Below are 12,938 nucleotides of genomic sequence, written 5' to 3'. Positions count from 1 at the left end.
TAGAGTAGGTCTAAATTCCCGCCAGAAAGGACCTGAAAGGGACAGAGAGATGATCCAGTACTTACGAGCACTTACTCTTGCAGAGGACCTGGGTCTGGTTGGCAGCACTCACATGATGGCTCACAAGCACTTGTTAATTCTTGTTCCACGGGACTGGATACCCTTTTCTGACCTCTCTGGGCTCTTGCATGCATGTAGTGCACCCAAACTCACACAGGCACACACATATATAGACACACAGATAAATCCTTTTCTTTTAAACGATTTAAGAGATGACGTTTGTGCCAGGCAGTGGTGGCGCACACCTTTAATCCCAGCACTTGGGAGACAGAGGCAGGCAGGTTTCTGGGTTCGAGGCCAGCCTGGTCTACAGAGTGAGTACCACGACAGCTAGGACTATACAGAGAAACCCTGTCTCGAAAAAGAGACCAAATAAATAAATAAAATAAATAAATAGATATCGTTTGCATCATTTAGAACTTGAATGCTTTTAAGTCTGTAGGCTCCTTTCCTAAAGCACCCACCACCTTCTCCATTCTGTGTCTTCTATTTCTGTGGCAAAACATCATCAATGGCCTATATTGTAATCACTGAAAAGGTCTTGGCTGAGGAAGTCCTCTTGAGAAAACCAATGTTTGTACAAAGACAGGTAGTATCTTACTATTATAATTCTTTGTGGATAATGCAGAACATTTTCCAGATGGATTTGGTTTACCACAAGGTTCTTCTTAGTGACCCCAGAAAACAGAATTACTGCAAAGTACCACACGTCTGTTATATAATCAAGCACTGGGCTAGAAACTTCAGATAACGACAAATAATCCTCACAGGTCTTCAGGGGTGAAAGGGAGGCCCCAGCAGCTGCTGGAGGGGTAGGGGCAGCACACTGCTGGCTATTGTCAGTAGAGGGCAGAAGCTTGAGAAGCTGAGCCAGAGCCAGTGCTGTGGTGGGTGGGGTCACAGCAAGAGGCCCAGCAGTCCAGAAGTGCAGAACACAAGTCTGCCATTCAGGCAAACTGCCCACAGCTGCAGTTTGAAATCACACGTATATTTGCTTATGATGGGCACGTGAGTGTGTGGCAGAGAGCATGGCTTGGTTCTCTCCTTCTAGCCTGTGGGGCAGCCTGGGAACTCAGGTCATCAGGCTTGGGCCTGCCTCTGTATTCACTAGGCAGCCTCCTTGAATTTTGTTGTCAATTTCTCTGTTTATCTTTAAAATAAACCCCATCTCATCAGCTGAAGTCTGTGCTGGTCTTTGTAAGCAAAGAAGACAGCCCAGCTTTGATAGTTTCCAAAAAATCTTTATTGTAAAAGATTCCAGAAGCCCTTTACGAGCCAAAGCATTATAATTCAATAGAAAACATAATTTTATAGACATATTTCTCTATACAAAAGGCTGATCTTTATAAAAATTAGAATAAATAATTGAAATAAATCAGTGCCATTGATTTAAAAAAGGTATCTCTGATTGCTTCATGGTGAAATGCCTCCTATGTCACCAAAAGATGAGGGTGCCGATAGCTGCTCCGAGCCTGGGCTGTGAGTCTCCTGCGAAGATTTCGCACGTTCTTGAGAAGATCGTGTTCCGTGTGGTTCCATTCTGTTGGTTTATTTCTTGAAAATACTGGAAAATACAATTTGCAGTTATTAGCAACCGAGTTTTCTGATGTGCTAATATAGTATTTACTTTCAGTGCAATTGTTAGAATAATCAATAACAAAACCAATATACTAAAAAAACAAATTTCTTGAACAAAAAGCCAACCATATTTACCCTGGCCTTTGTGGTTTCATTTCCCAGTCAAAGGGGCTTTTTTTCTTGTTGTTGCTGTGGCTGAACTGAATGTCAGCAGAGAGCTCTGGCCCCGGACTGAGCACACACATATGTATAAATTACAGCAGGAGCTCAGGCCCCGGACTGAGCACACACATATGTATAAATTACAGCAGGAGCTCAGGTCCTGGACTGAGCACACACGTATGTGTAAATTACAGCAGGAGCTCAGGCCCCAGACTGAGCACACACGTATGTATAAATTACAGCAGGAGCTCAGGCCCCGGACTGAGCACACACGTATGTATAAATTACAGCAGAGAGCTCAGGTCCTGGACTGAGCACACACGTATGTGTAAATTAGATACAAAGCTCGCTGGGAAGCTCAGCTCTGCAGGAACATACACATCCTACCACGATGCTCAAGGGAAAGGAGAACAGACAGACTCCAGGTCATAAGCTATACTCCACAACCATGTCCCCCAAATACAGGCCGGTTGTAGGGAGTCCAGGTCAGCACTAAAGTAACATGCTGCTGGAGTTTACACTGTCCATCCTGACGGAGGGGCTAGAACACTGGGACAGAGGGAGTGCCCTCTACATATTTAAATAGCTTCAGCTTCTAAAAATGAGTTTCCTCCCCCAAAGCACTCAGCCATTATGCTTTCATTTGCTGCCAAATAACCCGAGCTTGGCTGGTTCTTTCCTATTCCTCTGAGTGCAGATTATCTGGGTGTGCACAGCTCCAGGTGTGTGTGTGTGGGGGGGGGGGTTCCGCAGTGCAGGCTGGAGGCACAGGGGCACTCCAGCTGCTTGAGTAAGACAGTGAACCTTGTCTACCAAAAAAAAAATTAAGACTGAAGAAAGGACAAGATTTAATTACTCTTTGGGCATAGAACTTATAGATGTGCACAAGAGGACTCAGCAAAGATATTTCACTCGATACTGGAATTTCATGATTTGTCATTAGTCATAGTTCTCATAAGGCTTGTCTTCTGGAGATCTTGTACAAAAGGCTGTTCTAAGAAAGCTCAAAAGACCTCTCAAAAAATCAAATTTTGCCTTATCTAGACAACACCTTTATTGGAAAGCCAGTTAAAAGTATAACAGATTTTCTTGTCCTCTCCTTATTAGATTTTAAAAATTACATATATGTATGTGTGTATGTGTGTGTGGTGATAACCCAGGCCCACACTGAGCCTCAGCCCCTTCAGACAGAGCATGGCGAGGCCACTCAGGCTGGCCTGGCCTTCATCTGTCTTCTTAGCCTTCATCGTGGCTGGGATTATAGGCCTGAATCTAAAGTCACCCACCAGTTCCTTTTCTGAGTTACTGATTCTACTGGGATATCAATTAGTTCCTTAAGGGCCAACTCATGATCTTAGCCCTGCCCTGCCCTGCCCTGCCCTGAGCCACAAGTCAAGTGATCCCTAGATCACAGGTCACCTAGCCAGCCCCCAGCCCTTCACAGCCATCAGTCACCCTGCTGAACTCTTTCAGGTGGGTGGGGGTGGCGCATGCTAGAACCATGTTACTAGTCTAGTCAGTGTCTTTGACTGCTATTTGGGGGCTAAACAAATGGAGTCACATGACTTGTGTGTGATGCTGCTCCTCATCCTGTCTTCTCCAGCAGAGCTGCAAGGCTCCCACTGCCCCATTCTAGACTTCTTACTGCCAGTGCCCTGGGAAACACCACATGCTCTACCTCCCGTTAGTCCCCACTCTGCTGAAATATGGTGAAATGTAAAACAACAGACAGGCTCTTCCGTATTTATCAACTTACTCTGTGTTGAGGGATCCGTGTCTGAAACATCATTGAATCGTGAGGTTTGAGGCAGATAGGCTGAGTCCATGTGTTGCCTTTGCAACCAAGGCATTTCTGCTCATAAAGAGGAGAGAAAGGACGTGTGAGAGTGAGCGGAAACCCTTTATTACTGACAGACAGTGCTCGGTAACTCACACTTGCACGGATGGTTACCATCACGTACTAGTTCTGGGAAGAACGCTGCTGCCATTCAGCAGAGAGTGGAAATACAGTGTCAGGGATCGAGAGCTGCACAGAAGCGCTCCTTATGGCCTTTAAAGAACAGCTTTAGCTAGAACAAAGGCCAACAAATAGCTGAGAAATAGACACCAGGGGCCAGAAGCATGGCTTGGTGGGAGAGCACTTTCCAGCGCACGCAAGGCTCCTGATTTCTTTCCCTGCAGAAGATGTCAGGGGGTGAGCCCAAATACCAAATACCAAATGAAGAGATTATGGAACGTCACTGAAAAGCAGTGTGTGTGCATCAGAGGCATAGGGTGGTGTGGCTAAGTGGGTTACCGCGGCACAGACAGCGAATCAGAAGCAGGAACCCTGATCACAGTAGCAAAACCCAGGAGCTCTTCTGCTCATTAACGCACCCCTCACCATGAAAATCACTCAGGGCTGGTGAGAAGCTTAGCAGGTCAAGGCACTTGCTGCCAAACGTGACGACTAGAGTCAATCCCCGGGACAGCGTAGTGGATGGAGAGAACCCATGCCCCAGTACATAATGAAATACACAGACATAAGCATCAACAAAACCGTGCTCACCTTGTGCTGTTCCCCCAACCCTGACCCCCGCTGCTCCACGTCTGATAACAAGGCCCTTTGGAATCTGCCTCACTGTATCATTGCCATCAGCATCTGCATCAGCAGCATCAGAAAAGCTTGACACAGGGAGGGGCTGGAGCCATGTGACAAGCTGGCCAGCTTCCAAATGTCCCAGTGTAGGAGATGACACTGCTGCCATGCAGTGGACGAGGCTCTGGCTCCTCTTACCCTTCCCTTTAGAGCTGAGATGTGTCTGCCCCTGACTCTCATAATCCTGTCTAATCTGTCACCTCCAGAGGCTGCTCAGTGATGTTTTCCTGCTCAGCCAAGCACTGGCCTTCTGCCCATGACTGGCCAGGCAGACTCGTCTGTGTAGCTAGGCTGGCCACTGCTTCAGCCCTGCTCTGCTCAGTTACTGCACCCACCACATCAGAGCATCACAAGAGTCTGCCTGGACAGTTCTGCGTGTGTGGATTTAAAGCAATCTGCGATTTACTGAAAGATGCTGCCCATAGCAACACCTGAACATTTAAAGACCAAAGAGGACATGTCTATGCTTTCTGTGCTGCAGCCTGATGCTTTTCTTCCCTCGAAGCATGGTCTTTAAGGCTTCAGAGGTGACTAAGTTTGTATGCGTGGGTGCACATGGGTATGTGGATATGCAGGCACGCGTGTCCATGTGTATATGGGGGACACACCCTGATGTCAGGTGACTGCTGCCCACTTTCTATATTGAGGCTGTCTCTTACTACAACCCAGACATTGCCCAATTCAGCTAGTCCAACTGGCCAGCTTGCTCCAAGGTTTCTGTGTCTCTGTCTCTGGAGAGCCGGGATTACAAGCAGTCTGCCATGCCCTCCTGACCTTACCTGGATGGTGGGGAATCAGAATTCCTGTCTTCATGGTGGCTCAGAGAATACTTTACTCATTGAGCCATCTACCCAGCCCCTGACCGTTGATGTTTAAAAACTATTACTTATTTAATGAGTTCATATCACATATACAACAGAATGCAAAAGTGCACACCAGCTCCCTTGCTTCTCTGACTCCTGAGCACTGGCCTGGAGCTCACCGTAGGAGAACCTGTCCTGGTGCCTCCCCAGGCTGTGTCATGCAGTTGGTTGAGTAGCCTGGTAACAGTCTGGGGCCCCACTCCTCAGCCTAGCACAAGAGACCCCATCATCTGTTGCTGTCTTCATCCCCCAAAACCTGAGCCAGGCCCCACTGCAGCTGTCCTGTGCTGGGACCCCCAAGGCTGGCCTCATGTTCTCTTGCCCAAGGCATTCACAGGTATCCACACACGGACTCTCTGCTGCAGCTACCTTAACGAGGCCACCAGAGTAGGCAGCTTTATATACCACTGCTGAGTTATACTCATCAGATGTTGTGAGGAACAATGGTTGATGAATCCACATTGATAAATCCACAAAAAGTCTTAGAGAACACATTCTCAGTACATGTGTATATGCATGTTTCTCAAACAGGCCTAGAAACAACAGGGGTTGGAAAACAGCGTGATAATGTAATAACGCTCAAGATTCCAGCCCAGAATCGTCACACTTGATAAAGAAGGAACTGGACACTTACAGAAACCAAAGGCACACATCTCAGCGGCTGGGGCTGTGCACAGCCCCATGAACCCAGGCCAGGCTCCTGCCTTCCTGTTGGTGGCCCTGTACTCCATCATGTTCATCTGTCTCACGTGCCATGTCTTTCTTCCAAGCCCTCCCTGTTCTTTCTTCATCATGTAGCGTTTTGAAACCTGGTCCAATGGCTCCACCTGGCTACAGTGTTTCCCAGTGTTGCTGTGTTGTTTACTCTTACTCTGTGGTGGGAAACTGTGCACACATGCTGAGTAAGCCACAACCAGTGTGGCTTTCAGGAGCTGCTTCTCCTTCCACTGTGAGTCCTGAGGATTAAACTCAGGTCATCAGGCACGTGTGGACTTTTACGCAGCGCCATCTTGCTAGCTCCCACTGTCTTTAATTTCCGAGGAACTGTTCTATTGATACATACTTTATGTATCATATCCTTCCTTTTATTTGAGACAGATTCTTGTGCAGTGCAGGCTGGCCTAGAGCTCCTGATACTCTTGCCTCTATCTCCCAAGTGCTGGGATTAGAAGAATGTGACACCACACTTGGCCAGTTCATCTTTTTAAAGTGAATCATCAGGGCTGGAGAGATAGCTCAGCTCTTAAAAGCACTGACTGCTCTTCCAGAGGTCCTGGGTTCAATTCCCAGCACCCACATGGTGGCTCACAACCATCTGTAATGGGATCTGATGCCCTCTTCTGGTATGTCTGAAGGCAGCTACAGTGTACTCATATATATAAAAATAAATAAATCTTTAAAAAAAAAAAGAGGAAATAAATAAGTCCCTTAAAGAAATACAGGAAAATACAATTAACTTGTAGAAGTCTTTAAAGAAGAAATGAATAAAGTGAGTAATCAATGTTATCGATACATCAGAAGTTATTATAATCATTATCACTAATTTTGGAACATTTAGTAGTTGTTTCCCCCAGCACTTTCTGGCGACCACTCATCACTCCTCTCCGTACAAACTTGCCAGCCCTGAGTACATTACATGGATGGGCTTCACAGCGGGCATGCAGCCCTTCATGTGTGGACAGAAGGTTTTCCAGGTCAACTGTACTGAGGCATGGAACACTCTATAGCAGAAGACGGTGTCCCTGTGTGGACACAGTCATCCTCTCCCCTCACATTTCAGTATGCAGCTCAGACCGACCTAAACCTCACGACGGCCTCAGCTTCCTGAGTGCTTGCATTACAGGCACAGATCATCACACCAAGCCTGAGCACATACTCTGACTGTACACTATAAGCAGCACACTGTACCCTGAGGGAGTGTGTACCAGGGAAGCGGTGGTTAACAGGTACCAATCAGATACTGTGGAGGGACTGGCAGTACGAAATGCAGTAAAGAACCTTCCCCATGACTGTGCTATGCTTTAGAATGTTAAATTACAATTCTCATCTAAAATTACACTTGTCTGTCTGTCTTATTTATTTTGTGCATGTGTATGCACGTGTGCCACACTGCACATGTGGAGGTGTGAAGATGACTGGGGGAGTGGATCCTGGGAATTTGACACAGGCTGTCAGGCACAGCACCAGGGCCTTTATGCACCGACTCATCTCAACCAGCCCAATAGAATGTTGACTTTTCAGTTGAGTGGTTGTAAGCCTTCTCCTAAAACTTAAGGCAGGCCCTGAAGGTCCTGTGCTGTTGAACACACTGTTGTTCCGGAGCTGATTGTTTGGCGAAGCATAGGTCCTCACTAAAGTTAGAATAGTTCTTGGGGAACAAAGCAGATTCCAGATTAAGAGCACTCCGAAGACTGCAGTCATCTGGAGAAGACAGACCTGTGGGGCGTTAGAGGTTCCCTTTGGTTACTGTCTGGTGAGTTCCATGCTGGACTGAGCTTGGGTTTCTCATACTTGAGGCACGCATTCTATTGCTGCCTCAGCTCAGAGCTGTTTTCTTAACAGGAACTCCATTCATCAGTTCTGTCTGCAGCCCTTGTACCCCTCCTCCCCCCATAGCCCCCCAGGCATAATTTGAATGGAAGTAACAGAGACAGCTATAGAGTTTATCCTGGTGCCAGCATGTTAAGGAATCCGTAACAGCGTAGACCCTGCAGACACTCACCTTCATGCTCCAAAGCTGCATTTGTCTCCTGCCTTAAAAACCACTTTCTAGAGGCATCTGAAAGGGCAGAGGCTTTCTTTTCTGATTGCAAACGGAATTCCTTCTCTTTGGCTTCCTTCCACTGCACACACATGGGGCAAAAAGACCGTTAGAGACAGCAAAGACTCCGGCAGAGCGGCTCCTCCATTTTCCTCTGCCTCTCTTTACAGGACGAAACACATAGGCCCTGTGTGATGCCGTGGATTTGGGGTGCCCGTGATTTAGGGTGACTGTAGTTTGGGGTGCCCGTGGCCATGTAAGAGCCCAGGGCAGAGGCAGGTCCTGTTAGCACGTGAAGCATGAAGCTGAGTCCTAGCTCTGCCCACCGAGCAGCAGCTGTGTCCCAGGTTCAGGACTTGGCAGACTCATTTCCATTTAAAGAGAATGCTATGCCTCAGTTACAAAGACTAGAAAAGTCAGAGACCCCTTCACTCGGCTCTGGGACACACATCAATCATAAAAGGTTACTGATTCCTACTGGGCCCAGCCTTCCCCCTACAAAAGGAGAAAGTTCATCTTAAAATTAATTCAGGGGATGACTAAGTAGTGAATCTAGAACATCCAGTAATGCTACATAGAAACACACAGACAGACTTTGTGATTAAAATGCCAATTCATTAAATGCAAACTTTAAAGAATCAAAATCTGAGGTCAAAGGACAGCAGAGAGCTCTACTCATCAGGGCACAGTCTCCTGCTTTCCCAAGACCATACAACAGTAGAGGTATCTTTAGAACTCAGGACACTGGACACAATGGATTGTGCAGGAGACGCTTGTGCAAGGATTCTCAGTCCACCCACAAGTCACTATTTACCTCAAGTAAATTTCATCAAAGTTTACAGTCTGTTCACATAGTGCTAGCAATCCTTGTCTTGAAGAAAGCCACCCCCTACAATGTTCCTATAGCTAATGATGTCAGTATCTTGAGTACCACCCCATACCTCAACCTTCTTTCCTGTTCTTGAATAAAAGGGCTACAAGACAGGTTCCCTCACTGAGGTGAGGGAGAGGAAGGTGAACCTGGAAAAGGCTGTGAGGTGCTGCTTCCAGGAGGGCACTGATGCTAACTACCTAAAGCCTGGACCTCCCAGGTCACTTTCCTAAGGTTCCTGAGTAGTTGGGTCAGCCAGAAGATGCACAGCCATGACTCCAGCATCACTGAGTGAGTGATAGGATGACAAAGGATGGCGGTCATGCAGCAGGGCACAGGGCAGGAAGGCGAGTGTCAGCAGAGTCACGATCCCAATGCAGTTGGCCCACCTCACCCTCCTTATAGCTATGCTACTTTGAGACTGCCTACTACTGGCTACAGGGTCTGCCATTTAAATTCTCTTTATGTTTTTAAGTATTACAGCAGTAATATAGCACCAAATAGCAAGAATAAACCCAGAAGTCACTAAGGTGAGACATAATATAAACCAGGGTGACATCAGATTATTTGTAAGTAGCGTCAGGATTAGACGATGTGCTTGAATAGCCTCCATTATATCTTGATTACTTAAATGGGTGAGGGGCATGACTCAGTGGTGGGGTGCCTGCTCTGTGTCTGTAAGGCCCTGGGTGGTGGGGTGTCTGCCCTGTGTCTGTAAGGCCCTGGGTGGTGGGGTGTCTGCCCTGTGTCTGTAAGGCCCTGGGTGGTGGAGTGCGTGCCCTGTGTCTGTAAGGCCCTGGGTGGTGGGGTTCGTGCCCTGTGTCTGTAAGGCCCCGGGTCCAGTCCCAGCCGGCTCGGGAAGGGTCAGCCTGACACACTAGCCAGAGCCTAAGCTTCGCTCACCTTCTGAGCCTCCTCCTGCATCATTGCATTTAGCACTTCGACTTCTTTCCGTCTGTTCTCGCGCAGGAGAGTGGCGACTTCATAGTAGCCCTCGCTGCGCCGTTGGTCCTCATGCTTCTGCTTATGTAAAGTCTGGATCTGCCAGTCAGCATTCAGACAGGCTTGCTTGGCCTTTGCCAAATTGTCCTCCATTACCTAAAAAAAAAGTAAATTTCAGAAACAAGGTGAAATCATGTAAGACTCGGGCATCTACCTACTGTAGCCAAGAATCTACTTAGCCTGGGTGGGTGATTAAACAAACTGGCTTCCAGGCCCCACCACAAACCAGTCAAATCCATCACTAGGCAGCCAGTGCTTTTAAAAAGCTGACTGTGGGGTGTGTGTGGCAGGGAAGAGGCAGAGGAGAGGGTACAAGTTCAAGGCCGCTTCAAGCTTAGGCAGTAATCAAACCCTCTCTGCACATCAGCAACACCAAGCTCCTGAAGTGACTCTTTCTCAGCCAACACTGAGACCTTCCAGGTTAGAGAAAAGGCAAGACACAACAGCTTCTGGTTTTAATACCCTGTGAAGCAGTTAGAAAGAAAAGGCCTTTCCAGATGTACAGAAATCTGGGAAGAGAAACAAATAGTACGGTATTTTAGAAGAGTCAGCTAAGAGACGGGTGCCCCTATCAGTCTGAATTTTTAGAACAGTGCCAGCCTTCGACATATCCACTTAACATTATGTTAAAGGGACAGCAGAGAAAGTTCTTTCTGAATGTCTCTTGTCCCATCTGAATCCATTTCAGCTGGCACTTCCGAAAGGGCAGTTCATAAGAAATGCAGAAAATAACTGGAAGTGTTTTCTTAAGGCCTCAGCGATATACAGTATCCTCAAATCTGCTGCCGTAACCCCTCATTTCACGCCAGTGTTTCCAATTCTGAGTTATTGGATAGGATGCCTTGGAAATTCCTGTACGCCTGGCAGGACCCGGAGTTCTGTGACTTTTGTGCTGCCCGGGACATTTCCAGAGAAGAACACAGGACTGAACAGTGTGGGCCTTACTTAGAGCTCCTATGCTTTCTTCTATGTCTTACTGTCCACTCACTGGGCATGTAAGACGCACGTCACCGACGCAGTCAGTACCATGAACACAAAGCCCTGGGACATCTAAGGACACAGACTAACAAACAAATAAATGAATCACGGCAGCTTCAAACACTTTCAAATGTGTGCTCTCAGAAGTCCAGCTCAAAGCTCATGCACGCACACCACACGAGCCAGGCTCCACAGACTCTCACCCTCTGAGCCATTCTGCTCCCCATCTGACTGTTCTCTAGCAGCTGCTGGAACATGTGTTCTTCCAGAGCCACCTTCCAATGATGGGAGTCTGTATCTTCTCGAATTTCCTTTGCAATAGCCTCTTGACTTGTCGTAAGATCCTGTTGAACACAAAGGGACTTTGCTTTGTTCAGGCTTCAAGGACAACTGTAACTTTCTCATTGTCAAAGGGAAAAAGGAAACAGGGGTGACTTTGCTGACAACTTCAGGGTCCCTGAAAAGTTACTGTATAAACACAGAGAATGGCAAACATGCTCAGAATTATCTTCTGAATTCTGGAAGTTAACACAGGGTGTGTGGCATGCTGTGATCACGTCAAGGAGGGATCCATTCCTAACAAAATGCCCTATGATCCAAGAGCTTTGGGTCTTTGCTGAGCAGTCAGCAAGGCAGCCTGCAATCCCAGCTTCAACTTCACTTTCTGATTGTGTGAAATCTCACTGACAACCAGAGAGAGGGCATGGAACCTCTCAGGTCTGCACACTCAGACCCTGACTCATGCCTTGCACAGGGTGACCTGCCAAGACTGCTGGCTTTCAAAGGCTGATGGGGTGTTACTCAGCTATGGGAAGGAATAAATCATGCTACAGCGAGGACGAACCTTGGAAACATGCTAAGTGAAAGAAGCCAACCTCAGAAGACTGTATATATGTTGCATGTATAGGAGATATCCAGGATAGGCAAATCCATAGACGAGGGCAACAGCGCAGTAGTTGCCAGGGGTAGGAAATGGGACACGATACTAATGGCACAGTAGCTGGGGCATGGGGAAAGCAAACAACCTTCATGATGATCTAAGGTAAAGAGGCAGAACACAAACTGTATGCCAGCTGACTCTCCGACCACTGCTGATGACGTCATCAGCTGTGCTTTAGATCAGCGTTGGGGCTGAACCCAGGGCCTATGCGTTCTATCAAGTGCTCCACCACTACACAGAGCCCTGGCAGTTATTCTTTTAAGATCTATTTTAAATTGTACGCACATGCGCACGTGTGCGTGTGGGGTGTGTGTGTGTGCGCACGTGCTGCAGGTGTCCTCAGGTGTCTTGGAATTGAAGTTATAGACAGTTGCAAGCCACCTGATATCCGGCATGGCTGCTGCGAACTACACTCTGGCCCTCTGCAGGGTAGCACATGCTCTTAACCACTAAGCTTACTCAGTGTTAAAACTATATGAAGAAAATCCAGTCCCCAGGATTTCTTTCTTTAAAATCTTTTTATTTTATGTGTATGAGCATTCTGCTTGCATGTATGTGTGTGAACCATGTGCATACAATGCCCGTGGAGGTCACAGAGGGGGATGAAGCCCTGGAGCTGGGGTGACATATGGCTGTGTGACCATGTGGGTGCTCTTAACCACTGTGCCATTCATTGCTCAAGTCCCAGGACTTACTTCTTGATTTGGAGATTTTTTTTTTAATTACTATTTTTCTAAGACCTATAAACAGCTTAATTACTTTTATATTTAGCTAAAATATTTTTTAATTACATGCAGAAAAGGTACACATATAAGGATATTTATTGCTAAGAATTACAAATCACTTACATTTACGGTTCATTATTTTTATGTATGTGTATGGGTGTTTTGCCTGCGTGTATTCAAGTACACCACATGTGCACACAGAGAGCCTGCAGAGGCCAGAAGAGGGCACTAGATTACCCATCCTTCCACTCTGGAACTGGAGATACAGGTGGTTTTTAGGTGCTGTGTATGTGCTGGGAATTGAACCTGTGTCCCCTGGAAAAACAGTCAGTCCTCATAAACACTCAGCTGTCTCTCCAG

General features: G+C 47.1%; 1 protein-coding gene across 1 annotated transcript in view; it reads right to left on the bottom strand.

Annotated features, from left to right (window-relative positions):
* Nucleotides 1-1,280: 1,280 nt before the first annotated feature.
* The window catches only part of Tbc1d31 (TBC1 domain family member 31), a 58,283-nt gene continuing 46,625 nt past the window's right edge, over nucleotides 1,281-12,938 (bottom strand). The window contains exons 18-22 of the mRNA XM_028753862.1: nucleotides 11,117-11,257; nucleotides 9,837-10,031; nucleotides 8,024-8,144; nucleotides 3,557-3,652; nucleotides 1,281-1,624 (exon numbers count right to left, since the gene is read on the bottom strand). Coding sequence (XP_028609695.1) covers nucleotides 1,491-1,624; nucleotides 3,557-3,652; nucleotides 8,024-8,144; nucleotides 9,837-10,031; nucleotides 11,117-11,257 — 687 coding nt within the window. The 3' untranslated portion in view covers nucleotides 1,281-1,490. The remainder of the gene's footprint in view (nucleotides 1,625-3,556; nucleotides 3,653-8,023; nucleotides 8,145-9,836; nucleotides 10,032-11,116; nucleotides 11,258-12,938) is intronic.

Source organism: Grammomys surdaster, unplaced genomic scaffold (assembly GCF_004785775.1).
Source record: "Grammomys surdaster isolate TR1022 unplaced genomic scaffold, NIH_TR_1.0 125974, whole genome shotgun sequence".
Classification (NCBI taxonomy): domain Eukaryota; kingdom Metazoa; phylum Chordata; class Mammalia; order Rodentia; family Muridae; genus Grammomys; species Grammomys surdaster.
This window is presented reverse-complemented; position numbering and strand designations above follow the sequence as displayed.